This window comes from Hyperolius riggenbachi, chromosome 4, assembly GCF_040937935.1.
Source record: "Hyperolius riggenbachi isolate aHypRig1 chromosome 4, aHypRig1.pri, whole genome shotgun sequence".
In the NCBI taxonomy this organism is placed as follows: Eukaryota; Metazoa; Chordata; class Amphibia; order Anura; family Hyperoliidae; genus Hyperolius; species Hyperolius riggenbachi.
Genome location: NC_090649.1, coordinates 500766995 through 500794758, shown reverse-complemented (window position 1 = coordinate 500794758; position 27764 = coordinate 500766995). Strand labels below are relative to the sequence as shown.

Sequence of the window (27764 nt, the reverse complement as noted above, 5' to 3'; positions counted from 1 at the left end):
CCCATGTGTAAGTACGAGGTATAAGGATTAGAGTGTCAGCTCTCTGGGGCAGGTGCTGGTGTAGCCGGGTCTGTGTATCCCATGTGTAAGTACGAGGTATAAGGATTAGAGTGTCAGGTCTCTGGGGCAGGTGCTGGTGTAGCCGGGTCTATGTATCCCATGTGTAAGTACGAGGTATAAGGATTAGAGTGTCAGCTCTCTGGGGCAGGTGCTGGTGTAGCCGGGTCTGTGTATCCCATGTGTAAGTACGAGGTATAAGGAATTACTATGGTCTCGGTTTGATGAATTCTCCCTGCAGACACCTTTTGGGAAACAGCAATGATTCTGAAACGTTTAGACAACCAGTAGGCAATCGGTAGAGTAAAAGCAATCACAACAGACAGCCGCAGGAGTCGGCAAAGCTGCACGCAGCTCACAGAAACGCCATTCTTTCTGCTTTCTGGTCTGCAGCACAAACAACAAAATAAACTTTCCAAAAAAAGCAACCCCTGCATGTCTGTCTGGCAGAGGGGAGCCAGAATAGGTGTTGTCATGTTTCTAAAGCATATCTCCAGTAACAGAAGAATCGTAGAATAGTGTTCCCTGTAGTCAGGCTGGAATTCAGTAACCTGGTGTTTTTAGAAATTGACTTCATTGTATCCTGAAATGTTTTTGATGAATGGTTTGAAGTTCCTGTGTCTTCTCTCTGCTGCCTGGTACTGACGTCTGCCTTTGCTCTCTTTGACAAAATGCATGGTCAGAGTAATGCCCCGATAGCTTGGGCTCTGTTTATAAAGCACCCATAGAGCGCAATCTATAGCTCATTTCATCTCTGAACAGATGTTCTATGTGTGGTGGGTAATACCAGCGAGCAGTGACTCTCTTCATCCTGCTGCCATTGACCTGACTGACCAATGAGACAGCAGCAGAATATCCCACCCATCCATTGGAAGTATTTCCTGTTATGGTATAATGGGCGTTGACTGAGGCTCCGCCTCCTGAGTGGACGAGACTTGCAGTTATTGCCAATTACAAGCTTCTCTGGCTGTATAAACGCCACCTTCATGTAGGGCAAACAGTCACTAACCCTCTGCACTCTGAACATACAGCAAGCTGGGACACTAGTAAAAGTAAACACAGCTAGGTTGCAAAATAACATTTGGTTTGAAAATGGTGGACCTTAGCTTCCAAAATGGATTGCAAGTAACATTGTGTAGTAGACCATTTCACCAGCATTGAGGTTCCCACCATAGAAACTGTCCCTACTCTGCCTATACTACTATACTAATCAGCAAGCAACATTCTGTACTGGACAATTTCACCAGCATTGAGGTTTCCTCCATCAAAAGGGTCCCTACTCTGCCTATACTAATCAGCAAGCAACATTCTGTACTGGACAATTTCACCAGCATTGAGGTTTCCTCCATAGAAAGGGTCCCTACTCTACCTATACTAGTCAGCAAGCAACATTCTGTTCTGGACTATTTCACCAGCATTGAGGTTTCCTCCATCAAAAGGGTCCCTACTCTGCCTATACTAGTCAGCAAGCAGCATTCTGTACTGGACAATTTCACCAGCATTGAGGTTTCCTCCATAGAAAGGGTCCCTACTCTGCCTATACTAGGCAGCAAGCAACATTCTGTACTGGACTATTTCACCAGCATTGAGGTTTCCTCCATAGAAAGGGTCCCTACTCTGCCTATACTAATCAGCAAGCATCATTCTGTACTGGACTATTTCACCAGCATTGAGGTTTCCTCCAAAGAAAGGGTCCCTACTCTGCCTATACTAGTCAGCAAGCAACATTCTGTACTGGACTATTTCACCAGCATTGAGGTTTCCTCCATAGAAAGAGTCCATACTCTGCCTATACTAATCAGCAAGCAGCATTCTGTTCTGGACAATTGCACCAACCTTTGAGGTTTCCTCCATAGAAGGGTCCCTACTCTGCCTATACTAGTCAGCAAGCAGCATTCTGTTCTGGACAATTTCACCAGCATTGAGGTTTTCTCCATAGAAAGGGTCCCTACTCTGCCTATACTAGTCAGCAAGCAACATTCTGTTCTGGACAATTGCACCAGCATTGAGGTTTTCTCCATAGAAGGGTCCCTACTCTGCCTATACTGTACCTGAAATAACGGAGCTGTGTATAGTCACAGTGTATATGGGATGTGTATATTCACAGTGTATATGGGATGTGCATATTCACAGTGTATATGGGATGTGTATAGTCACAGCGTATATGGGATGTGTATAGTCACAGCGTATATGGGATGTGTATAGTCACAGTGTATATGGGATGTGTATAGTCACAGTGTATATGGGATGTGTATAGTCACAGCGTATATGGGATGTGTATAGTCACAGCGTATATGGGATGTGTATAGTCACAGTGTATATGGGATGTGTATATTCACAGTGTATATGGGATGTGTATAGTCACAGTGTATATGGGATGTGTATATTCACAGTGTATATGGGATGTGTATAGTCACAGCGTATATGGGATGTGTATAGTCACAGTGTATATGGGATGTGTATAGTCACAGCGTATATGGGATGTGTATAGTCACAGTGTATATGGGATGTGTATAGTCAGTGTATATGGGATGTGTATAGTCACAGTGTATATGGGATGTGTATATTCACAGTGTATATGGGATGTGTATATTCACAGTGTATATGGGATGTGTATAGTCACAGTGTATATGGGATGTGTATAGTCACAGTGTATATGGGATGTGTATAGTCACAGTGTATATGGGATGTGTATAGTCACAGTGTATATGGGATGTGTATAGTCACAGTGTATATGGGATGTGTGTGTTGTTTTTGTTAATATGAAATTGTTCCTTGTATTTCCAGGCATTCGGACCTGGCCCCGCTGCTCCTCAGATATGGGCTGAAGCTGTCAAGCTTATATTTAGGGACTTGTTTGGAATACAACAATTTCCCTTTATTCCGCTACTTTCTGAGCCAGCGCTGCCCATTGCCCTCCGGGGAGGAACTTGATGCATTTAAACAGCAGTCATCTAACAGCGGTCACAAAGAGTGGCTGCCTGACCTGCTGCTGGCCGGCCTGGATCCGGAACGCTTGCTGGATGCTGCATGGTGAGAATTGTCAGCTCTTCTGCATGCTCTGGGAGTCTTTTCCTGTCCTCTCTGCGTGTGATGAGCCAATGTGCACAAGTCTGCCTTCCATCCTTTCCATCCTTTCCATCCAGATTACTCAATGCATCTAATCAGTAGTCAGGAATGCAATCTTTTATTATTATTTAGTATTTAAATAGCGCCGACATCTTCCGCAGCGCTGTACAAAGTATATATAGTCTTGTCACTAACTGTCCCTCAGAGGGGCTCACAATCTAGTCCCTACTATAGTCATATGTCTTTGTTGTGTACCGTGTAGTGTATGTATCCTAGTCTAGGGCCAATTTAGGGGGAAGCCAATTAACCTATCTGTATGTTTTGGAATGTGGGAGGAAAATGGACTTTTAACCTCTTAAAGTTTCAGGACGTAGATTCTACATCCTAATAAGTACTGCAGTAGATTCTAGGAAGTAGAATCTACGTCCTGCATTGGAAATCGCTGCCTGCTGGCGCTCGTGCATGTGATCGCGCATGCTTGTACACGTGTACAAACCTTTGTTAGAGGTGAATTATTGTTGCTATTGCTAGCAGCAATCATTCAGTAAAGTTAGGCAAAAAAAAAAAGAAAGTTGTAAAAGAAGAAAAAAATAGTGACATGGTCCCAATAAAATAAAAAAAAGTGTTTTTTGTTTTTTTTAATTTTATTCCCACTTAATTTTTTACCCCAGCCTAGCCTGTTATCTCATTGTTAACCCCTGCAATACCTATACCTGCTTATAAACTTTTAATGACTGCCGCCTGTAGCAATTGGATGCGATCGCTAGGGTGAAAGTTTGGGACCCCAATGCCCTACAGATGTAACACTCTGCCGTTGCCTAGCGATGCATCTGTACAGCACTGTGGCACTCGAACTGTCACCCTAACGAACGCATTCGATAGCCACAGACATGCAGGCTGGGGATAACAGTCCGCTACATACTCAGCTATGAATTAAATCTGGCATTTGGGGTATCGTTGTAACCGGAAAGGGCCAAATAATTCATTTTTAATGAGAATCTGAACTGAAAATAAAAAGTCAAAATAACCATACACAGGTCATACTTACCTCCTGTGTAGTCTACTCCTCAATCTCTTTCTCCTCTCCTGTGTCCTGTTTGTCCTCTGTGATCAATGGAATTCTCCATCCTCCATTTTAAACATGGCCATTACCCCATAACAGCTTTCTGAACTGTAATATTATTATTATTATTTATTTATATAGCGCCAACATATTCCGCAGCGCTTTACAAAGCACAATAAGATGATAAGGGGAACATAGATATACTAACAAATGTACAGCAAAGTTCCAAGCAGCACAAATATTGTTACAAGAACAGTAAACATTAGGAGGATGACCCTGCCCTTGCGAGCTTACAATCTAATGGGTTGTGGGGGACACACTAGGTAAGGGGGTGGAGGATGGATTCTTTGCCTCTGATTACATTGTGACAGAGAAGTAAATAAGGGCTATATAATGTTATAAGCTTGTCTGAAAAGGTGTGTTTTAAGAGTGCGTTTGAAGATGTCCAGGTTTGGAGCATGACGTACAGGCTGTGGAAGAGAGTTCCAGATAAGGGGTGATGCTCGTGTTAAGTCCTGGATGCGAGCATGAGAGGAGGTGATCAGCTTAGAGGCCAGGAGAATTTCTTTGGAGGAGCGGAGGTTGCGGAAGGGACAATATCTTGAGATTAGTGAGGAGATGTATGGAGGAGACAACTCGTGGAGGGCTTTGTATCAGGAGTCAGGAGTTTGAACTGGATCCTCTGGGTAATGGGTAACCAGTGGAGAGAATGGCACAGTGGGGCTGCATCGGAAGAGCGTGTGGAGAGGTGAATGAGGCGGGCCGCTGAATTTAGAAGGGATTGGAGAGGTGCTAGCCTGTTTTTTGGTAGGCCACAGAGCAGGGTGTTGCAGTAGTCTAGGCGGGAGATGATTAAGGCATGAACAAGCAATTTGGTGGCTTCTTGTGTGAGGAAGGGACGGATACGGAATATATTTTTGAGCTGGAAATAGCAGGTGGTGGTTAATGAGGCAATGTGAGGTTTAAAGGAGAGCTCTGAGTCAAGTATAACCCCCAAGCAGCGGGCTTTAGTGGTTGAGGTTATTGGGGTGTTGTCTACCGTTATGGTTGCAATTGGTGGGGGTAAAGATAGCGATGGTGGAAAAATCACAATTTCCGTTTTAGTCATGTTGAGTTTGAGGAAGCGGGAGGATATGAATGCAGAAACGGCACGTAGACAGTTGGGGACTCTGGATAGTAGTGAGGACAGGTCAGGAGCTGAGAGATAGATTTGGGTGTCATCCGCATAGAGGTGATACTGGAAGCCAAAAGAGTTAATTAGTTGTCCCAGGCCACGGGTGTAGATTGAGAAAAGAAGTGGCCCAAGAACAGAGCTTTGAGGTACACCAACAGACAGTGGGCGTGGAGAGGAATTGGTGTTAGAGAAGGAGACAGTGTAAGAGCGTCCACAGAGATAAGAGGAGATCCAGGAATGTGCTTGTCCCTTGATTCCTAAAGATGTCAGTGTCTGCAGAAGCAGAGCATGATCAACCGTTTCAAAGGCAGAGGAAAGGTCAAGGAGTGTTAGAATGGAGAACTGGCCTTTGGATTTAGCTACCAGTAGGTCATTAGCAACTTTCGTGAGGACAGTTTCAGTGGAATGGTGTGTGCGGAATCCAGATTGAAAGGGGTCAAGTAAGGAGTTGGTAGAGAGAAAGGCAGACAATTCTGAGTGGATGTGACGTTCCAGCAGTTTAGAAGCAAAGGGGAGGAGAGAGATAGGACGGTAGTTGGATAGAGAAGTTGGATCAAGAGAGGGTTTTTTGGTTAGTGGTATGGTTATAGCTTGTTTGAATAAGGAAGGAAAAGTGCCAGTGGAGATAGAAAGGTTGAATAGAGTTGTTAGAGCGAGATTCACGGGAAGGTTCAGGGAGGGTGGGTAAAAAATAAAAATCAATTTCCACTTACCTGGGGCTTCCTCCAGCCCGTGGCAGGCAGGAGGTGCCCTCGCCGCCGCTCCGCAGGCTCCCGGTGGTCTCCGGTGGCCGACCCGACCTGGCCAGGCCGGCTGCCAGGTCGGGCTCTTCTGCGCTCCAAGGCCCGGAACTTCTGCGTCCCACGCCGGCGCTCTGACGTCATCGGACGTCCTCCGGGCTCTACTGTGCAGGCGCAGAACTACTGCGCATGCGCAGTAGAGCCCGGAGGACGTCCGATGATGTCAGCGCGCTGGCGTGGGACGAAGAAGTTCCGGGCCTTGGAGCGCAGAAGAGCCCGACCTGGCAGCCGGCCTGGCCAGGTCGGGTCGGCCACCGGAGACCACCGGGAGCCTGCGGAGCGGCGGCGAGGGCACCTCCTGCCTGCCACGGGCTGGAGGAAGCCCCAGGTAAGTGAAAATTTATTTTTATTTTTTACCCACCCTTCCTGAACCTTCCCTTTAAAGGAGGAGGAAAGCTGGGGGATTAGATGAGAGGGAATAGGGTCCAGGGCACAGGTAGTGAGATGTGCTTTGGAGATTAGTGAGGAAAGACACTGTTCAGTTAGTGTGGTGAAAGATGTTAGAGTGGGAGAGTGGTAATAGCACCCACTTGAGCCATAAAGAAACATGGACATTACCTTGCGCATTCAGTTGTAACTGACAGCTGCTGATATATAACTGACAGCAACTGGTATATTTCAGTTCTGACAAAATATTGTCAGAACTGGGAGGGATCACTGTAAGGAGAAAATGGTGAGCTTCTGAGAGGAACTGACAGTGAGGTTAGTATGTAATATTCATTTGCAGCTACATGACTTATTTATTGTAACCACTTTACCACCAGCGGTGCGGATATCTCCGTCCCTTTTTCCACCCTGTCAACACCAGGGACGGAGATATCCGCATCTCCCGCCGCTCCTGCCGCTGTCTGCGCTCCCGCTCGCTCGTGCACGCCGCCGCCCACTCGCCCGGAGATCAATGAACAGGAAAATAACGTTCCCGTTCGTTGATCTCAGCCCCCCGCAATGATCAGCTGCTTCTATGAGAAGCAGCAATCATTGTGAAAATAAAAGTTTCCCAGCCTCATAACACTTCCTGCAAGCGTACTTCCTACGCTTGCAGGTCGCATAAACAAAAAGTTACTGTGGCCATCTTGTGGCCAAATAGTAAAACTACACCCTAAAGCATTTTTTACATACAAATACATTAGTTTTACACTAAAAATTAACTCCTTACCTCCCACACTCCCCAATTTTTTATTTTTTTTTGTAATTAAAAAAAAAAATTACAATAAAAAAAATACATAAATAGTTACCTTAGGGACTGAACTTTTTAACTATTTATGCCAGGAGGGTACAACACTGTTACTTTATAAACTATGGGCTTGTAATTAGGGATGGATGCAAAACTGAAAAAAATGCACCTTTATTTCCAAATAAAATATTGGCGCCAAACATTGTGATATGGACATAATTTAAACGGTTTTATATCCGGGATAAATGGGCAAATACATTTCATGGGTTTTAATTACAGTAGCATGCATTATTTAAAAACTATAATGGCCGAAAACTGAAAAATAATGATTTTTTTTCCCAAATGTTTTCCTATTTTCCCATTAAAACACATTTAGAATAAAATAATTTATTAGCGTAATGTCCCACCTAAACAAAGCCTAATTGGTGGCGAAAAAAACAAGATATAGTTCATTTTATTGCGATAAGTAATGATAAAGTTATAGACGAATGAATGGAAGGAGCGCTGAAAGGTGAAAATTGCTCTGGTGGTCAGGGGGTAAACCCCCTCAGTGGTGAAGTGGTTAAACAATTTTACTCACTTCAGGTTCCCTTGAAATGTTTTATAACTGTGGGAAGTGTTATGTGAAAAAAAATATATATATTCTGCATTTACGCCTGATTGCAAAATAAATGGTTTAGGGAAAAAAATATTACCCAAAGAAAGCCTAGATTGTACTGAAACAAAACAAGATATATGTCACTCAGATGGTATAAGTTACTGTTGTATCAAAACAACACAGCTAAAGTGTCAAAAATGTCAGGAACCTTAAGGGGTAAAAACCGTGGAACTCGATCCAGTAAATTATTGACGTGAAAACAGAAAAAAAACAGAAAAATTACACCTATATTTCCAAATAATATATTGTGCCATACATTGTACTAGGAACATAATGTAAATGTGGTGAATAGCCGGGACTAACGGGCAAAAAAATGGGTGGGTTCTATTTATAGTAGCAATGTTTATCAGAAAACTATAGGGGATGGAATCAGAAAAATAGCGTATTTTTTATTTATTTTCTTGTTTTTTTTTCCAATGCAATGCATAGAAAATAAAGTAATTACTGAAAATAAGTATCAACTACAAAATGCCTAATTTGTGGGGAAAGAAATCAAGATATAGAACGTTTATGTATGATCAGCAGTGATAAAGTTATTGGCAAATGAAAGGGAGGAGCGCTGACAGATGAAATTGCTCTGGTCTGTCAGGGTAAAAAGTCCTTGGTGGGGAAGTGGTTAAGTTGTCAACTGAAAGGATCACCGTGTGGATTAGTGTGTTTGCTGTTATGGTACCAGCAGCATATTCTCCCCATGGAAGCAGCCCTCTTGGAAGTGGTGAAAGGTCACATGACCAGCGCTCTCGGCTGGTCTGTAGTCTCCTGGCTATTCAAACTGCCCACCGAACTGTGCTTCCACTCCCTCTGTGTTATATATAAGCAGAAAACAGGACATCTGTGTATACTAACCGACACCATCCAGTGGTGGGAGAAAGCCCTTCTGGACTCCCTCTTCATCATCCTGGGGGACGTCAACAAAGCTAACCTCCGCTTGGAGCTACCTCGCTTTACACAGCACATTACTTGCCCGACTAGGCAGCAGAACACCCTGGACCACTGCTACTGAAGGACACTTATAAGGCAGCTCGTTGGTATGCCCTTGCCATCTCTGATCAACTACCTATATATGGCTCCTTGAGACCTAAACAATCTAAATTGCGCCACATACAGCAAACACAGTGGAAATGATCGTAGACTTCAGAAGGCATCCCCCAGCACTCAGCCTGGTCTCCATCAAGGGTATGGATGTCTCCAGGGTGTCAGGCATTAGGTTCCTAGGCGCTACCATCACAAATGATTTGAGGTGGGGGAGAACTCCACCAAAACCCAGAAGAAAGCTCAGCAAAGGTTATTCTTCCTTTGACAACTGAGGAAATTTGGAATGCGCGAGAACTGTTGACTTGTTTCTACTCTGCCGCCATTGAGTCTATTTTTTTGCACTTCTATCGTTGTCTAGTACGTGGGTGCAACAGCTAGTGACAGGCTCAAACTTCAAAGCGTGATCAACGCTGCTGAGAGAATCTTCGGGACACCCCTGCTGCCCCCGGACCTCCTGCACACCTCCAGATTGAGGTCCAAGGCAAACAGGATATCTGATGATCCCGCTCACCCAGGCAGTCGCTACTTCAATCTTCCCCCTTCGGGTCATCTCTACAGAACCATCCCCTCCAGAACCACCAGGCTCAGGAACTCCTTCTACCCCCAGGCTGTTCTCCTTCTGAACTCTAGCCCTCACCTGTGCAAAAGCCTCTAGCCACCCAATCCTGCCTCCCACATGCCCCTCGTGTTGCAGTCTCTGACTTTGTGTGGACCCTATGTAGATGTCAGAAACCCTAGCTATAAACCCTGGCCCTTCCTCCATAAACTCTGCAATATCACTTATGCTTATTTTGTTTCTATCTATTATGTCTGAATGTCTCAATGCCTGTCCGTAGCATCTGTCATCTGCACTATTGTGAATGCCGCTTGTACCAGAAACAATCCGCAACCTCTGTCGTCCTCGGTGAATAAAGCGGATTCTGATCAGTCCCTGCACTGGTCCGGGGATGATGAATGTTGGGTGAGGGCCGGAGATTCCTCCGCTCCGCTTGCAGGAATATTTAACCCTCTCTCCACCGCTCAGTAACCCAAGAACACAAGGCTTGTAGACCGCTGTCCCCCCTGTTAAAGTCATTCGCCCGTCTTCAGATGCTCTCGGGGGTACAAGGGCAGGATATATAAACGGGGCACAGCAGAGGAACGAGCAGACAGAGGACTGGGAAGGCTCTATAGATTGCTGAGTCTTCCCTCTCCGTAGGTGAGTATGTTACTGAGGCGAGTTTCCTTATTTCAGGTTTCCTGTTAGGATTGCTGTTGGACCAGATCTGCCCAGTGTCACCGCTTCCTTTAGAACAGGGATCCCAGCGGTGACAATGTTGCCACTAGACTCAGAGTTTATTGGCTGGAAGATGTAACAGCAAGTTCTGTGGGTGAGACGACTGCTGCTTCATCATCATTATCATCACGTTCAGACCGGGATACTCAGAGTGAGACCGGCACAAACAGCGCAGGGAAATGTGGTTGTGCCAGGCGCCCAGGGCAGGATTTGTACTCTTTACCACCCAAGGCCACTTTCACCTGCTGCCCCCCTTCAGTATGGGTAGCGGGATGACCCCTCCCCCCCTTCCCTCTAGTATAGGTAGCCTGATGACCCCTTCCCCCCCAGTATAGGTAGCAGGGTGACTCCTCCCCCTTCCCTCTAGTATAGGTAGCCTGATGACTCCCTCCTCCAAGTATAGGTAGCCGGGTGACCCCTCCCCCTTCCCTCTAGTATAGGTAGCCTGATGACCCCTTCCCCCCCAGTATAGGTAGCGGTATGACCCCTCCCCCTACCCTCTAGTATAGGTAGCCTGATGACCCCTTCCCCCCCAGTATAGGTAGCGGTATGACCCCTCCCCCTACCCTCTAGTATAGGTAGCCTGATGACCCCTTCCCCCCCAGTATAGGTAGCAGGATGACCCCTTCCCTCTAGTATAGGAAGCCTGATGACCCCCCCCCCCCCAGTATAGGTAGCGGTATGACCCCTCCCCCTACCCTCTAGTATAGGAAGCCTGATGACCCCTCCCCCTACCCTCTAGTATAGGTAGCCTGATGACCCCTTCCCCCCCAGTATAGGTAGCAGGATGACCCCTTCCCTCTAGTATAGGTAGCCTGATGACCCCTTCCCCCCCCAGTATAGGTAGCAGGGTGACTCCTCCCCCTTCCCTCTAGTATAGGTAGCCTGATGACCCCTCCCCCTACCCTCTAGTATAGGTAGCCTGATGACTCCCTCAATCCCTCCTTCCCCCACCCTTCTCTTTCAGTATAGGTAGCCAGATGACTCCTCCCCTCTTTCCCTCCAGTATAGGTAGCCAGTTAACTCCCTTAATCCCTCCTTTTCCCACCCCCTCTTTCAGTATAGGTAGCCAGCTCGCCTTCACACCGAGTGTCACTCATTTCTCCGCTCGTCTCCAGTGCAGAAGCTTCCTCTTCCCCTCCGTCTCCAATGCTGCCCAAGTCTATAGCCGCCAGCCACAATGCCAACATGCACAGAGAGCAAGGTGGCTGCTGCACAGGCGGCTAGCAGCAGAGTACCGCGGTCAGGCGCTCACCTGATCTCCCTGCATTGCAACATTTGCAAATGCTGCACCAGCTTAGCCTGCTGCTGTGGTGCCCTAGGCCTTGGCCTAAATCCGGCCCTGCATGCGCTGCCATAGGCTGGAATGTGAATTGCAGCTATAGCGGAGCTCAGACAGTAATTTGGATGCCGTCAAAAGACAGAGCCCAAGTTACCATAAAAACTGTGTATTTCAGCCACCGGCAATAGCTGGCAGCCGAAGTACGTCTCTCCCCTGACGGCCGGGGGGGGGGGGGGGGGGGACTTGGAGGCGGGGCTAGAGAGAGGGGGACCTGGAGGGAGGGAGGGGGGCTGGAGGGAGGTGGGTAGTAACTAACACTGCCAGGACTCTTTCTGCAGCAGGGTGAGCTGTTATGTGGCTTCACCCTGCACCCTCTGTGCATGTAGCCCTCAGAGAGATATTACAAGTGATTTATTTAACATTTTAAAGTGGACCTGAACCCAGAACTTCCTCTCAGCTCTAAAAGATAACAAACAGCATAATAACCTTTACAGAAAAACATTTCTTTTGGTAGCTGATACACATCCTGCAATTAATCTGCAGTTTATCTACTTCCTGCTTTCATGGAAGCAGCCATAGGGTTAATATCCCATGTTTACAAATTAGCTCACCCGCCTTATCTGCCATGGTAGTCAGGTGACACAGTGGAGAGATCAAATTACAACTTGTGATTAGAGCGAAGAAGCACCACAGGTGAGGTCTCTTTTCCCCGGCGGGTGCTGAGAGGGGCAGTGCTTCTGATACGGTGAGGAGCTTATTATATATTTACTGACAGCCATTATTTATGTGTGATCAGGATAGCTGTACTCAGGAGTGGACGCTGCTCACTTAGTCATTTTATGGGACATGTTTTTCGATCATTTCCTCATCAGCACTGTGTATTGATTATTCTCATTTTTATTATATACATTTCCCCCCTTCAACAACGCTGGAGATTTGGTTGTTTTTATTACGGATACGTCCTTAAATAACATTTATATACTTTTTGCTACATGCAGTTGTGGTTGCCTGGCTTATTAACCATGGATGCTTTTTGAGTTTGAAATTAAACAGGCTAAACTCTCTAAATACATACAGGGTGCATTTCTCTGTGTTTCCATTCTGTCCTGTGCAAGTGTTTAGATCCACTTAAATCAGGAAGCTTATACACAAAACCATAATCTCTGCCACTAAAAACATTTCTGCCAGGAATCAAGCCTGAAAAATGAGAGAGAGAGAGAGAGAGAGACCCCTATCTATATCCTTCCCTTATTCCCACAATCCCCCCTCCCCCATGTTAATGTTTTGTTTTGCTTTGACAATGCTAAATGTATGTGGTCCTGCCAATAAAGCTTTTTTGGATTTGGGAGAGACAGAGAGAGAGGGAGAGAGCGAGGAGAAGGGAGGGAGAGAGACAGAGAGGGAGAGAGAGACAGAGGGGGAGAGAGAGACAGAGGGGGAGAGAGACAGAGAGGGAGGGAGGGAGGGAGAGAGACAGAGAGGGGGAGGGAGAGAGAGAGAGAGACAGAGAGAGAGAGAGACAGAGAGAGAGGGGGGGGGGAGGGGAGGGAGAGAGAGAGAGAGAGAGAGGGAGGGAGGGAGGGAGAGAGACAGAGAGGGAGGGAGAGAGACAGAGAGGGGGAGGGAGAGAGAGAGAGAGACAGAGAGAGAGGGGGGGGAGGGGGGAGGGGAGGGGGGGAGGGAGAGAGAGACAGAGAGGGAGAGAGAGAGAGAGAGAGGGGGGGGGGGGGGGGAGAGAGAGAGGGGGGGGGGGGGGGAGAGAGAGAGATGGAACTGAAGTCAAGCTTGCCCAGCTATCATTTATAATGTACACTACTGATAAACCCTTTACCAGCATATGTAAACCTGGTGTATTCTAATCACTGCTCAGCCTCCGCAGCCCACCTGATCAGCCAGCAGTACACCCGCCATTTACTTCTCATTGTTCTCGTTATTTTCATGCGTGACAAAATACACAGAAAAATGAGAGAGTATGAAGTTAGAAAGATTTAGTAGGAGAAGTAATTGCCTGTCACAATAGCGTCTGCAGATTGCAGATTCTGAAAAGCCCTCAGACTGGCATTACATACAAAATACTCGCCAGTCAGCTGAAGTGGGCCAGGAAAACAGTCCCCAAACAAATTAAAAGCATTTCAAATGGAATCATAAATGTTTACTAATTAAACTTACTGTGTGGCTGTCATCCGACCTCGCTGCTTTATCGCCTTCTGAAGGCCGCCATTTCCTGATTTATGAGAACGTTAAATATCTGCTATTTGGAAATGCTTTCCTCAAGGACTGATTGAAAGACGCATTCGCTTACGATATACGTTTGATATGTTGCAAAATCTCGGTAACCCATGCAAATTACACTCCACCTGCAACGAGTCCTTTGGGAATCCCAGAAAACTCTAATATCACATGCCCTGCATTCTACCATCTTCAGGTGTGTGCTCACACTTAAAGGGAACCTCCAGACTAAAAATCTACTCAGCAGCACTGGAAAGGCTTGGTGTTTCTTTCACAGCATCAGAACTTTGTTTTTCTTACCCAAGCCTCATTTTTGGCTGCACAGAAGCTAAACTCCACCCCATCAAAGAAAACTGTCCGGACATTTTTCCCTGATACTGTGCAAAGCATGGGGGGGGGGGGGGGATTTCTGATGTTGTTTTCGTTGCCTAGTAACTGGGAGGGGTGATCAGGACAGTTGGGACTGTCTCTCCTGCTCCCAGTCACCTCCTTTCAACAAAAAAGATGGCAGCCCTCATGACATCACAAACATTTGCCTGTTCTTTTAAAACAGGGTTGGTAAGAGATTATATTACCTATCTATTTTAATTAGCATAACTAATGTAACTTAATGACAGTATGTTTGTTTAGGCTGGAGTTCCTCTTTAAAGTGAAAATAAACGGAGGAGATAAATGATTGTATCTATCCTCCGCCTGTCATTGCCCGTCCTCCACAGTAAGACAGAGACCAGGTAACTCCCAGGTGGGAATAGGTAGCCGAGTTCATAGTCTGATTCCTGGATCTGACAAGGGTGATTCTCGCCAGAGCTCTGGTCACAGCTGCCATTGCTGCCGACATACTGAGGCCCCCTAGTGGGCAACCTCACTGCCAAGTATGCTGTGGCCTTAACAGCGGCATTCTAACTTATTACATTTGTATTATGCTTGCTTATTTAAAGGGGACCTTCACTATTTATAAAAACAATAAGTAAAGAGGTCTCAGAAAACATAACAACGCGAGCTGTGCAGGTGATCCCTTTAATGACTAACTGTACAAGATTCCTATGCAAGCTTTCCAAATTTTAAGTTTCTTCTTCAGGCATAATAGAGAACTGGATCAGAACCATCTAAAGAGGTCTCAGTACAGCTACAGCATATATGAAACATTACAACTTCACATTTATGTAAATACAGCAATACTGACATCACACCTGGGACTATACGCCTTCCTGCCTACCCATTAGAAAATGACAGCATTGTGGAGACGCAATTGGCGCCAGTACACCGTCCTGAGGAAGTGTTTCTGCACTAGCGGGTGTCGGAGGAGGCTGGACGGGTGCTAATTGTTTCTCTGACAACTTTCTTGCTTTGTGATGATGAAGCAGGAAGCAGGATTGTCCCGTAGTGGCAGATCATTTTATTATCGCATCAATCAGAAGCTGAGAAGCTGAAGTTTTAGAAGTAAGTTTTAGAAGAGCTGGAAGAGCAGAGATCTGTTTGTGTCTTGGGGAGGTATTAGTTGTGGTAAATGTTGTAAGAATGGAGTTACTTTTAGTTAACACATCTCCGCGTTCTCTCGAGTCTCCCGGTAATATTTATTTCACAATGTTTCTCTTTCTGGAGAGTGATTTGGCGTAGATTGCAGCCAAGAGGCGCAGGGAAGAGGAACTGGATGTAAAGTATAAACATACGCGGTAATGAATAGGTGAGAGACTTTGCCCAACAACAGGGAACTGCTCAGAGACCGGCTGCAAGAACACTTTACGCATCGCAGATTATATGAATTACGCTCTTGAGAAATACTCAGACCACTCAGTGACTCTCTTTGAAGTAAACCATTCTCTGATCAAAATAAAGGATTAGCTTCTGTTGCTGATGCTTTAGCTGCCCTGGAGCTTTCATTTCCATTTATTTTCATACTTTCTCCCTCAGCTATATTTGCATGAGCCGCTGAAGTTTATTTATTTAGGAGTTTTCTTGAAGGGAATTTTGTTGGCCAGACAGTGACGCCAATTCAGGAAGAACTAGATCATCTCGGTAAAGTTCTGGTTCACTCAATTTATAGATTTGTGTTTTAAAGGATTATTTCAAAGTGGGATTATACTCCCAAAACTAACATTTCAGTTACTACCCCTAAGGTAGCCATACACTTATAGATGGCCACCAGATCAACCAACAGATAGATCCCTCTCTGATCTAATCTAATCAAAGAGGGATCTAATTTTGCCCATATACTGCACACAAGTTTGAATAGATTTCAGCATGAAATCGATTCAGAACCTGTGGAGCTGCAGCTTGCCTCGCCATCTCCTGGCCTCTCCCCATTCGGGCTCCCCCAGCCAGCAGCAATACATCACCTGTCCGGCCGGCGCGAGTCTCTGGGTCCATGCTGTCTCACTTCTTCCCTTCCTGTAGCTTCCTGTGACTAGCAGAAGTTCATACTGTAGAGGGCACTTCAGCTAGTCCCAGGACGCGACAGGAAGTGAAGAGGAGACAGAGAAGAAAGTGAGACAGCATGGACCCAGAGACTCGCAGCGGCCGGACAGAGATAAGCAAGCCTGTACTTCTCTCCGCAGGGAGAGCAAAGATTTACACACACAGGGAGTCCTTTCAAATGTTCTTGTATGTAATTAAGGCCTGGTTCACACTGGAACGGCTGGAAAACCAGTCCATGTTAAAACTGATCCATTGCAAAAATCAGTTTTTAAAGGCACCAGTTTTCCATCTGTGGCCCTCCGTTCCGTCTGTTAGCTCGCGGTCAATGTGACGCATCCGTCGCACCAGAAAATTTACGAAATGGACCAAACAGGTCTGTTGGAACAGAGCAATACGAATGTATCTTATTGATTAACATAGGATCTGTTCACCTCTGTTAGGATCCGTTACGGCCCGCTAAATGTTTGTGTGCAGTGTGAACCAGAGGGCTTCCTGAAAGTCTAGGGTTGGGAGTATAATTCCACTTTAAAAAGCACATTAAATAAATACAGAAAAAATGTTCTGTTTGCTGTAAATTCCATTCTGCAGCACCTCACAGGTTGGCAGCTTCTCGCTGTAATCTTTTGTTTGAAATTGGCAGAGTGAAGGATTGGAGAAGGATTTATAAGATGACCCGGCTACTTCAAGTTGTGCCCCTGTATTGAACAACTAATTACCATATCTGGTCATTACTGTCACATGTATAAATAGCATTAGGGTCTGCCTGATTGAAAACTATAGACTTTCTTCTGCTCAGGGTCGGACAGGGACACTAAGGGCCCACCAGGAAAGCTTCAGCCTGGGCCCCCCAAAAGCCCCCGCCCGATCCCCTCTCCCACTCCCATCTTGAGCTCACATACGCATGTACTCTAGAAATTTTGCTATATATATTATGTGTGTGTGTGTGTATATATATATATATATATATATATGAGGGGGGGAGGAAAGTTTTTGCCCGCTCGCTGCCGCTGCTCATTCTAGCCTGGAGGGGGGAGCGGTGAAGGGGGGAGATTGCCCCCCACCACCACCACCACCACCGCGGCTCTGTGCCTGTCGCTGCTCCTCCTTCAGGTTACCTAGTCTGGGGGCAGGCGTGTGTTCCTGGAGTCCCTCTATGGGATCAGCGCAGGCGTGTGTTCCTGGACTCACTGTATGGGATCAGCGCAGGCGTGTGTTCCTGGAGTCAATCTATGGGATCAGCGCAGGCATGTGTTCCTGGAGCCACTCTATGGGATCAGTGCAGGCGTGTGGTCCTGGGCTCACTCTATGGGATCAGTGCAGGCGTGTGTTCCTGGAGTCACTCTATGGGATCAGTGTGTTCCTGGACTCACTGTATGGGATCAGCGCAGGCGTGTGTTCCTGGACTCACTGTATGGGATCAGCGCAGGCGTGTGTTCCTGGACTCAATCTATGGGATCAGCGCAGGCGTGTGTTCCTGGACTCACTCTATAGGATCAGCGCAGGCGTGTGTTCCTGGAGTTACTCTATGTAATGAGTGCAGGCGTGTGTTCCTGGAGTCACTCTATGGGATCAGTGTAGGCGTGTGTTCCTGGAGTCAATCTATGGGATCAGTGCAGGCGTGTGTTCCTGGACTCCCTCTATGGGATCAGCGCAGGCGTGTGTCCCTGGAGTCACTCTATGGGATCAGTGCAGGCGTGTGTTCCTGGAGTCACTCTATGGGATCAGTGCAGGCGTGTATTCCTGGAGTCACTCTATGGGATCAGTGCAGGCGTGTATTCCTGGAGTCACTCTATGGGATCAGTGCAGGCGTCTGTTCCTGGAGTCCCTCTATGGGATCAGCGCAGGCGTGTGTCCCTGGAGTCACTCTATGGGATCAGTGCAGGCGTGTGTTCCTGGAGTCACTCTATGGGATCAGTGCAGGCGTGTATTCCTGGAGTCACTCTATGGGATCAGTGCAGGCGTGTATTCCTGGAGTCACTCTATGGGATCAGTGCAGGCGTCTGTTCCTGGAGTCCCTCTATGGGATCAGCGCAGGCGTGTGTCCCTGGAGTCACTCTATGGGATCAGTGCAGGCGTGTGTTCTTGGAGTCACTCTATGGGATCAGCGCAGGCTTGTGTTCCTGGAGTCACTTTATGGGATCAGTGCAGGCGTGTGTTCCTGGAGTCACTCTATGGGATCAGCGCAGGCTTGTGTTCCTGGAGTCACTTTATGGGATCAGTGCAGGCGTGTGTTCCTGGAGTCACTCTATGGGATCAGCGCAGGCGTGTGTTCCTGGAGTCACTCTATGGGATCAGTGCAGACGTGTGTTCCTGGAGTCCCTCTATGGGATCAGCGCAGGCGTGTGTTCCTGGACTCACTGTATGAGATCAGCGCAGGCGTGTGTTCCTGGAGTCAATCTATGGGATCAGCGCAGGCATGTGTTCCTGGAGCCACTCTATGGGATCAGTGCAGGCGTGTGGTCCTGGGCTCACTCTATGGGATCAGTGCAGGCGTGTGTTCCTGGAGTCACTCTATGGGATCAGTGTGTTCCTGGACTCACTGTATGGGATCAGCGCAGGCGTGTGTTCCTGGACTCACTGTATGGGATCAGCGCAGGCGTGTGTTCCTGGACTCAATCTATGGGATCAGCGCAGGCGTGTGTTCCTGGACTCACTCTATAGGATCAGCGCAGGCGTGTGTTCCTGGAGTTACTCTATGTAATGAGTGCAGGCGTGTGTTCCTGGAGTCACTCTATGGGATCAGTGTAGGCGTGTGTTCCTGGAGTCAATCTATGGGATCAGTGCAGGCGTGTGTTCCTGGACTCCCTCTATGGGATCAGCGCAGGCGTGTGTCCCTGGAGTCACTCTATGGGATCAGTGCAGGCGTGTGTTCCTGGAGTCACTCTATGGGATCAGTGCAGGCGTGTATTCCTGGAGTCACTCTATGGGATCAGTGCAGGCGTGTATTCCTGGAGTCACTCTATGGGATCAGTGCAGGCGTCTGTTCCTGGAGTCCCTCTATGGGATCAGCGCAGGCGTGTGTCCCTGGAGTCACTCTATGGGATCAGTGCAGGCGTGTGTTCCTGGAGTCACTCTATGGGATCAGTGCAGGCGTGTATTCCTGGAGTCACTCTATGGGATCAGTGCAGGCGTGTATTCCTGGAGTCACTCTATGGGATCAGTGCAGGCGTCTGTTCCTGGAGTCCCTCTATGGGATCAGCGCAGGCGTGTGTCCCTGGAGTCACTCTATGGGATCAGTGCAGGCGTGTGTTCTTGGAGTCACTCTATGGGATCAGCGCAGGCTTGTGTTCCTGGAGTCACTTTATGGGATCAGTGCAGGCGTGTGTTCCTGGAGTCACTCTATGGGATCAGCGCAGGCTTGTGTTCCTGGAGTCACTTTATGGGATCAGTGCAGGCGTGTGTTCCTGGAGTCACTCTATGGGATCAGCGCAGGCGTGTGTTCCTGGAGTCACTCTATGGGATCAGTGCAGACGTGTGTTCCTGGAGTCACTCTATGGGATCAGCGCAGGCGTGTGTTCCTGGACTCACTGTATGGGATCAGCGCAGGCATGTGTTCCTGGAGTCAATCTATGGGATCAGCGCAGGCATGTGTTCCTGGAGCCACTCTATGGGATCAGTGCAGGCGTGTGGTCCTGGGCTCACTCTATGGGATCAGTGCAGGCGTGTGTTCCTGGAGTCACTCTATGGGATCAGTGTGTTCCTGGACTCACTGTATGGGATCAGCGCAGGCGTGTGTTCCTGGACTCACTGTATGGGATCAGCGCAGGCGTGTGTTCCTGGACTCAATCTATGGGATCAGCGCAGGCGTGTGTTCCTGGACTCACTCTATAGGATCAGCGCAGGCGTGTGTTCCTGGAGTTACTCTATGTAATGAGTGCAGGCGTGTGTTCCTGGAGTCACTCTATGGGATCAGTGTAGGCGTGTGTTCCTGGAGTCAATCTATGGGATCAGTGCAGGCGTGTGTTCCTGGACTCCCTCTATGGGATCAGCGCAGGCGTGTGTCCCTGGAGTCACTCTATGGGATCAGTGCAGGCGTGTGTTCCTGGAGTCACTCTATGGGATCAGTGCAGGCGTGTATTCCTGGAGTCACTCTATGGGATCAGTGCAGGCGTGTATTCCTGGAGTCACTCTATGGGATCAGTGCAGGCGTCTGTTCCTGGAGTCCCTCTATGGGATCAGCGCAGGCGTGTGTCCCTGGAGTCACTCTATGGGATCAGTGCAGGCGTGTGTTCCTGGAGTCACTCTATGGGATCAGTGCAGGCGTGTATTCCTGGAGTCACTCTATGGGATCAGTGCAGGCGTGTATTCCTGGAGTCACTCTATGGGATCAGTGCAGGCGTCTGTTCCTGGAGTCCCTCTATGGGATCAGCGCAGGCGTGTGTCCCTGGAGTCACTCTATGGGATCAGTGCAGGCGTGTGTTCTTGGAGTCACTCTATGGGATCAGCGCAGGCTTGTGTTCCTGGAGTCACTTTATGGGATCAGTGCAGGCGTGTGTTCCTGCAGTCACTCTATGGGATCAGCGCAGGCTTGTGTTCCTGGAGTCACTTTATGGGATCAGTGCAGGCGTGTGTTCCTGGAGTCACTCTATGGGATCAGCGCAGGCGTGTGTTCCTGGAGCCACTCTATGGGATCAGTGCAGGCGTGTGGTCCTGGGCTCACTCTATGGGATCAGCGCAGGCGTGTGTTCCTGGACTCACTCTATGGGATCAGTGCAGGCGTGTGTTCCTGGAGTCACTCTATGGGATCAGCGCAGGAGTGTGTTCCTGGAGCCACTCTATGGGATCAGCGCAGGCGTGTGTTCCTGGGCTCATTCTATGGGATCAGCGCAGGCGTGTGTTCCTGGACTCACTCTATGGGATCAGCTCAGGCATGTGTTCCTGGGCTCATTCTATGGGATCAGCGCAGGCGTGTGTTCCTTGACTCACTCTATGGGATCAGTGCAGGCGTGTGTTCCTGGAGTCACTCTATGGGATCAGCGCAGGAGTGTGTTCCTGGAGTCACTCTATGGGATCAGTGCAGGCGTGTGGTCCTGGGCTCACTCTATGGGATCAGTGCAGGCGTGTGTTCCTGGACTCACTCTATGGGATCAGCGCAGGCGTGTGTTCCTGGAGTCACTCTATGGGATCAGTGCAGGCGTGTGGTCCTGGGCTCACTCTATGGGATCAGCGCAGGCGTGTGTTCCTGGACTCACTCTATGGGATCAGTGCAGGCGTGTGTTCCTGGAGTCACTCTATGGGATCAGCGCAGGAGTGTGTTCCTGGAGCCACTCTATGGGATCAGCGCAGGCGTGTGTTCCTGGGCTCATTCTATGGGATCAGCGCAGGCGTGTGTTCCTGGACTCACTCTATGGAATCAGTGCAGGCGTGTGTACTTGGACTCACTCTATGGGATCAGCGCAGGCGTGTGTTCCTGGAGTCACTCTATGGGATCAGCGCAGGCGTGTGTTCCTGGAGTCACTCTATGGGATCAGTGCAGGCGTGTGTTCCTGGAGTCACTCTATGGGATCAGCGTAGGCGTGTGTTCCTGGAGTCACTCTATGGGATCAGTGCAGGCGTGTATTCCTGGAGTCACTCTATGGGATCAGTGCAGGCGTGTGTTCCTGGAGTCACTCTATGGGATCAGTGCAGGCGTGTGTTCCTGGAGTCACTCTATGGGATCAGTGCAGGCGTGTGTTCCTGGAGTCACTCTATGGGATCAGTGCAGGCGTGTGTTCCTGGACTCACTCTATGGGATCAGCGCAGGCGTGTGTTCCTGGAGTCAATCTATGGGATCAGCGCAGACGTGTGTTCCTGGAGCCACTCTATGGGATCAGCGCAGGCGTGTGTTCCTGGGCTCATTCTATGGGATCAGCGCAGGCGTGTGTTCCTGGACTCATTTTATGGAATCAGTGCAGGCGTGTGTTCTTGGACTCACTCTATGGGATCAGTGCAGGCGTGTGTTCCTGGAGTCACTCTATGGGATCAGCGTAGGCGTGTGTTCCTGGAGTCACTCTATGGGATCAGTGCAGGCGTGTGTTCCTGGACTCACTGTATGGGATCAGCGCAGGCGTGTGTTCCTGGAGTCACTCTATGGGATCAGTGCAGGCGTGTGTTCCTGAACTCACTGTATGGGATCAGTGCAGGCGTGTGTTCCTGGACTCATTCTATGGGATCAGCGCAGGCGTGTGTTCCTGGACTCACTCTATGGGATCAGTGCAGGCGTGTGTTCCTGGAGTCACTCTATGGGATCAGTGCAGGCGTGTATTCCTGGAGTCACTCTATGGGATCAGTGCAGGCGTGTATTCCTGGACTCCCTCTATGGGATCAGCGCAGGCGTGTGTTCCTGGAGTCACTCTATGGGATCAGTGCAGGCGTGTGTTCCTGGAGTCACTCTATGGGATCAGCGTAGGCGTGTGTTCCTGGAGTCACTCTATGGGATCAGTGCAGGCGTGTATTCCTGGAGTCACTCTATGGGATCAGTGCAGGCGTGTGTTCCTGGAGTCACTCTATGGGATCAGTGCAGGCGTGTGTTCCTGGAGTCACTCTATGGGATCAGTGCAGGCGTGTGTTCCTGGAGTCACTCTATGGGATCAGTGCAGGCGTGTGTTCCTGGACTCACTCTATGGGATCAGCGCAGACGTGTGTTCCTGGAGCCACTCTATGGGATCAGCGCAGACGTGTGTTCCTGGAGCCACTCTATGGGATCAGCGCAGGCGTGTGTTCCTGGAGTCACTCTATGGGATCAGTGCAGGCGTGTGTTCCTGGAGTCACTCTATGGGATCAGCGTAGGCGTGTGTTCCTGGAGTCACTCTATGGGATCAGTGCAGGCGTGTGTTCCTGGACTCACTGTATAGGATCAGCGCAGGCGTGTGTTCCTGGAGTCACTCTATGGGATCAGTGCAGGCGTGTGTTCCTGAACTCACTGTATGGGATCAGTGCAGGCGTGTGTTCCTGGACTCACTGTATGGGATCAGTGCAGGCGTGTGTTCCTGGACTCACTGTATGGGATCAGTGCAGGCGTGTGTTCCTGGACTCCCTCTATGGGATCAGCGCAGGCGTGTGTTCCTGGAGTCACTCTATGGGATCAGCGCAGGCGTGTGTTCCTGGAGTCACTCTATGGGATCAGTGCAGGCGCGTGTTCCTGGAGTCACTCTATGGGATCAGCGTAGGTGTGTGTTCCTGGAGTCACTCTATGGGATCAGCGTAGGCGTGTGTTCCTGGACTCACTCTATGGGATCAGCGCAGGCGTGTGTTCCCTGGCTCGCTCTATGGGATCAGCGCAGGCGTGTGTTCCTGGAGTCACTCTATGGGATCAGTGCAGGCGTGTGTTCCTGGAGTTACTCTATGTAATGAGTGCAGGCGTGTGTTCCTGGACTCACTGTATGGGATCAGCGTAGGCGTGTGTTCCTGGACTCCCTCTATGGGATCAGCGCAGGCGTGTGTTCCTGGAGTCACTCTATGGGATCAGCGCAGGCGTGTGTTCCTGGAGTCACTCTATGGGATCAGTGCAGGCGCGTGTTCCTGGAGTCACTCTATGGGATCAGCGTAGGTGTGTGTTCCTGGAGTCACTCTATGGGATCAGCGTAGGCGTGTGTTCCTGGACTCACTCTATGGGATCAGCGCAGGCGTGTGTTCCCTGACTCCCTCTATGGGATCAGCGCAGGCGTGTGTTCCTGGAGTCACTGTATGGGATCAGTGTAGGCGTGTGTCCCTGGACTCCCTCTATGGGATCAGCGCAGGCGTGTGTTCCTGGAGTCACTCTATGGGATCAGCGCAGGCGTGTGTTCCTGGAGTCACTCTATGGGATCAGTGCAGGCGTGTGTTCCTGGAGTCACTCTATGGGATCAGCGCAGGCGTGTGTTCCTGGAGTCACTCTATGGGATCAGTGCAGGCGTGTGTTCCTGGAGTCACTCTATGGGATCAGTGCAGGCGTGTATTCCTGGAGTCACTCTATGAGATCAGTGCAGGCGTGTGTTCCTGGACTCACTCTATGGGATCAGCGCAGGCGTGTGTTCCCTGGCTCGCTCTATGGGATCAGTGCAGGCGTGTGTTCCTGGAGTCACTCTATGGGATCAGTGCAGGCATGTGTTCCTGAAATCACTCTATGGGATCAGTGCAGGCGTGTGTTCCTGGATTCACTCTATGGGATCAGCGCAGGCGTGTGTTCCCTGGCTTGCTCTATGGGATCAGCGCAGGCGTGTGTTCCTGGAGTCACTCTATGGGATCAGCGCAGGCGTGTGTTCCTGAAATCACTCTATGGGATCAGTGCAGGCGTGTGTTCCTGCAGTCACTCTATGGGATCAGTGCAGGCGTGTGTTCTTGGACTCACTCTATGGGATCAGTGCAGGCGTGTGTTCCTGGGCTCACTCTATAGGACCAGTGCAGGCGTGCGTTCCTGGAGTCACTCTATGGGATCAGTGCAGACGTGTGTTCCTGGAGTCACTGTATGGGATCAGTGCAGGCGTGTGTTCCTGGACTCACTCTATGGGATCAGTGCAGGCGTGTGTTCCTGCAGTCACTCTATGGGATCAGTGCAGGCGTGTATTTCTGGAGTCACTCTATGGGATCAGCGCAGGCGTGTGTTCCTGGACTCAATCTATGGGATCAGTGCAGGCGTGTGTTCCTGGAGTCGCTCTATGGGATCAGTGCAGGCGTGTGTTCCTGGAGTCACTCTATGGGATCAGTGTAGGCGTGTGTTCCTGGAGTCACTCTATGGAATCAGTGCAGACGTGTGTTCCTGGGGTTACTCTATGTAATGAGTGCAGGCGTGTGTTCCTGGACTCACTGTATGGGATCAGCGTAGGCGTGTGTTCCTGGACTCCCTCTATGGGATCAGCGCAGGCGTGTGTTCCTGGAGTCACTCTATGGGATCAGCGCAGGCGTGTGTTCCTGGAGTCACTCTATGGGATCAGTGCAGGCGTGTGTTCCTGGAGTCACTCTATGGGATCAGCGCAGGCGTGTGTTCCTGGAGTCACTCTATGGGATCAGTGCAGGCGTGTGTTCCTGGAGTCACTCTATGGGATCAGTGCAGGCGTGTATTCCTGGAGTCACTCTATGAGATCAGTGCAGGCGTGTGTTCCTGGACTCACTCTATGGGATCAGCGCAGGCGTGTGTTCCCTGGCTCGCTCTATGGGATCAGTGCAGGCGTGTGTTCCTGGAGTCACTCTATGGGATCAGTGCAGGCATGTGTTCCTGAAATCACTCAAAGGGATCAGTGCAGGCGTGTGTTCCTGGACTCACTCTATGGGATCAGCGCAGGCATGTGTTCCCTGGCTCGCTCTATGGGATCAGCGCAGGCGTGTGTTCCTGAAATCACTCTATGGGATCAGTGCAGGCGTGTGTTCTTGGACTCACTCTATGGGATCAGTGCAGGCGTGTGTTCCTGGGCTCACTCTATAGGACCAGTGCAGGCGTGCGTTCCTGGAGTCACTCTATGGGATCAGTGCAGACGTGTGTTCCTGGAGTCACTGTATGGGATCAGTGCAGGCGTGTGTTCCTGGACTCACTCTATGGGATCAGCGCAGGCGTGTGTTCCTGGAGTCACTCTATGGGATCAGCGTAGGCGTGTATTCCTGGACTCAATCTATGGGATCAGTGCAGGCGTGTGTTCCTGCAGTCACTCTATGGGATCAGTGCAGGCGTGTATTCTTGGAGTCACTCTATGGGATCAGCGCAGGCGTGTGTTCCTGGAGTCACTCTATGGGATCAGCGCAGGCGTGTGTTCCTGGACTCAATCTATGGGATCAGTGCAGGCGTGTGTTCCTGGAGTCGCTCTATGGGATCAGTGCAGGCGTGTGTTCCTGGAGTCACTCTATGGGATCAGTGTAGGCGTGTGTTCCTGGAGTCACTCTATGGGATCAGTGCAGGCGTGTGTTCCTGGATTCACTCTATGGGATCAGCGCAGGCGTGTGTTCCTGGAGTCACTCTATGGGATCAGCGCAGGCGTGTGTTCCTAGAGTCGCTCAATGGGATCAGCGCAGGCGTGTGTTCCTGGACTCCCTCTATGGGATCAGTGAAGGCGAGTGTTCCTGTACTCACTCTATGGGATCAGTGCATGCGTGTGTTCCTGGAGTCACTCTATGGGATCAGCGCAGGCGTGTGGTCCTGGAGTCACTCTATGGGATCAGCGCAGGTGTGTGTTCCTGGAGTCGCTCTATGGGATCAGCGAAGGCGTGTGTTCCCTGGCTCGCTCTATGGGATAAGTGCAGGCGTGTGTTCCTGGACTCACTCTATGGGATCAGCGCAGGCGTGTGTTTCTGGACTTACTGTATAGGATCAGCGCAGGCGTGTGTTCCTGGACTCACTCTATGGGATCAGCGCAGGCGTGTGTTCCTGGAGTCACTCTATGGGATCAGTGCAGGCGTGTGTTCCTGGAGTCGCTCTATGGGATCAGCGCAGGCGTGTGTTCCCTGGCTCGCTCTATGGGATAAGTGCAGGCGTGTGTTCCTGGACTCATTCTATGGGATCAGCGCAGGCTTGTGTTCCTGGACTCACTCTATGGGATCAGTGCAGGCGTGTGTTCCCTCGCTCGCTCTATGGGATCAGTGCAGGCGTGTGTTCCTGGAGTCACTGTATGGGATCAGTGCAGGCGTGTGTTCCTGGAGTCACTGTATGGGATCAGTGCAGGCGTGTGTTCCTGGAGTCACTGTATGGGATCAGCGCAGGCGTGTGTTCCTGGAGTCACTGTATGGGATCAGCGCAGGCGTGTGTTCCTTGAGTCACTCTATAGGATCAGCGCAGGCGTGTGTTCCTGGAATCACTCTATGGGATCAGCGCAGGCGTGTGTTCCTGGAATCTCACACTCTAGCTTATTATGCTTTTGTTTTGCAGGATCCGATCTGTAGATGACGACATGCTTAATTTTGCTCTGGAGTTCACTAATTGGAAGAGGCTCTCGGCAGACGTGGAGCTGCTGCTTTCCAGCCGTGCAGAACATCTCACCTGGACTCCACACAAGCACCTCCGTAAGTAAACACCTGTCGGATGAATTTCCTGCCTCTCGCTTATCCTGATCAGAGGGGTGGGGGTGGGGATTTATTACTATAGACTGCAGCAACACCGGACGGAATCAGATGTGTAAAGATCGCTTATCCTGATTGGGGAGGGATCTGGCCCTGGGGGGATCTCCTAGAGACTGCAGCAGCACAGGATGGTATCAGATATGTAAATATCGCTTATCCTGATCAGGAGGAGGGGGGGATCTGGCCCTGGGGGAGTTACTAGAGACTGCAGCAGCACAGGACTGGCTTATCCTGATCAGGAGGAGGGGGGGATCTGGCCCTGGGGGAGTTACTAGAGACTGCAGCAGCACAGGACTGGCTTATCCTGATCAGGAGGAGGGGGGGATCTGGCCCTGGGGGAGTTACTAGAGACTGCAGCAGCACAGGACTGGCTTATCCTGATCAGGAGGAGGGGGGGGGGGAGGGGGAGCTCTGCCCTGGGGGAGGTACAAGAGACTGCCGCAGCACAGGACTGGCTTATCCTGATCAGGAGGAGGGGGAATCTGGCCCTAGGGGAGTTACTAGAGACTGCAGCAGCACAGGACTGGCTTA

At 49.6% G+C, this 27764-nt stretch overlaps 1 protein-coding gene across 1 annotated transcript in view; it reads left to right on the top strand.

Moving 5' to 3' along the window:
* The window catches only part of ASB3 (ankyrin repeat and SOCS box containing 3), a 231854-nt gene that overhangs the window by 178976 nt on the left and 25114 nt on the right, over positions 1-27764 (top strand). The window contains exons 6-7 of the mRNA XM_068233121.1: positions 2845-3090; positions 27043-27176. Of these exons, the coding sequence (XP_068089222.1) occupies positions 2845-3090; positions 27043-27176 (380 nt within the window). The remainder of the gene's footprint in view (positions 1-2844; positions 3091-27042; positions 27177-27764) is intronic.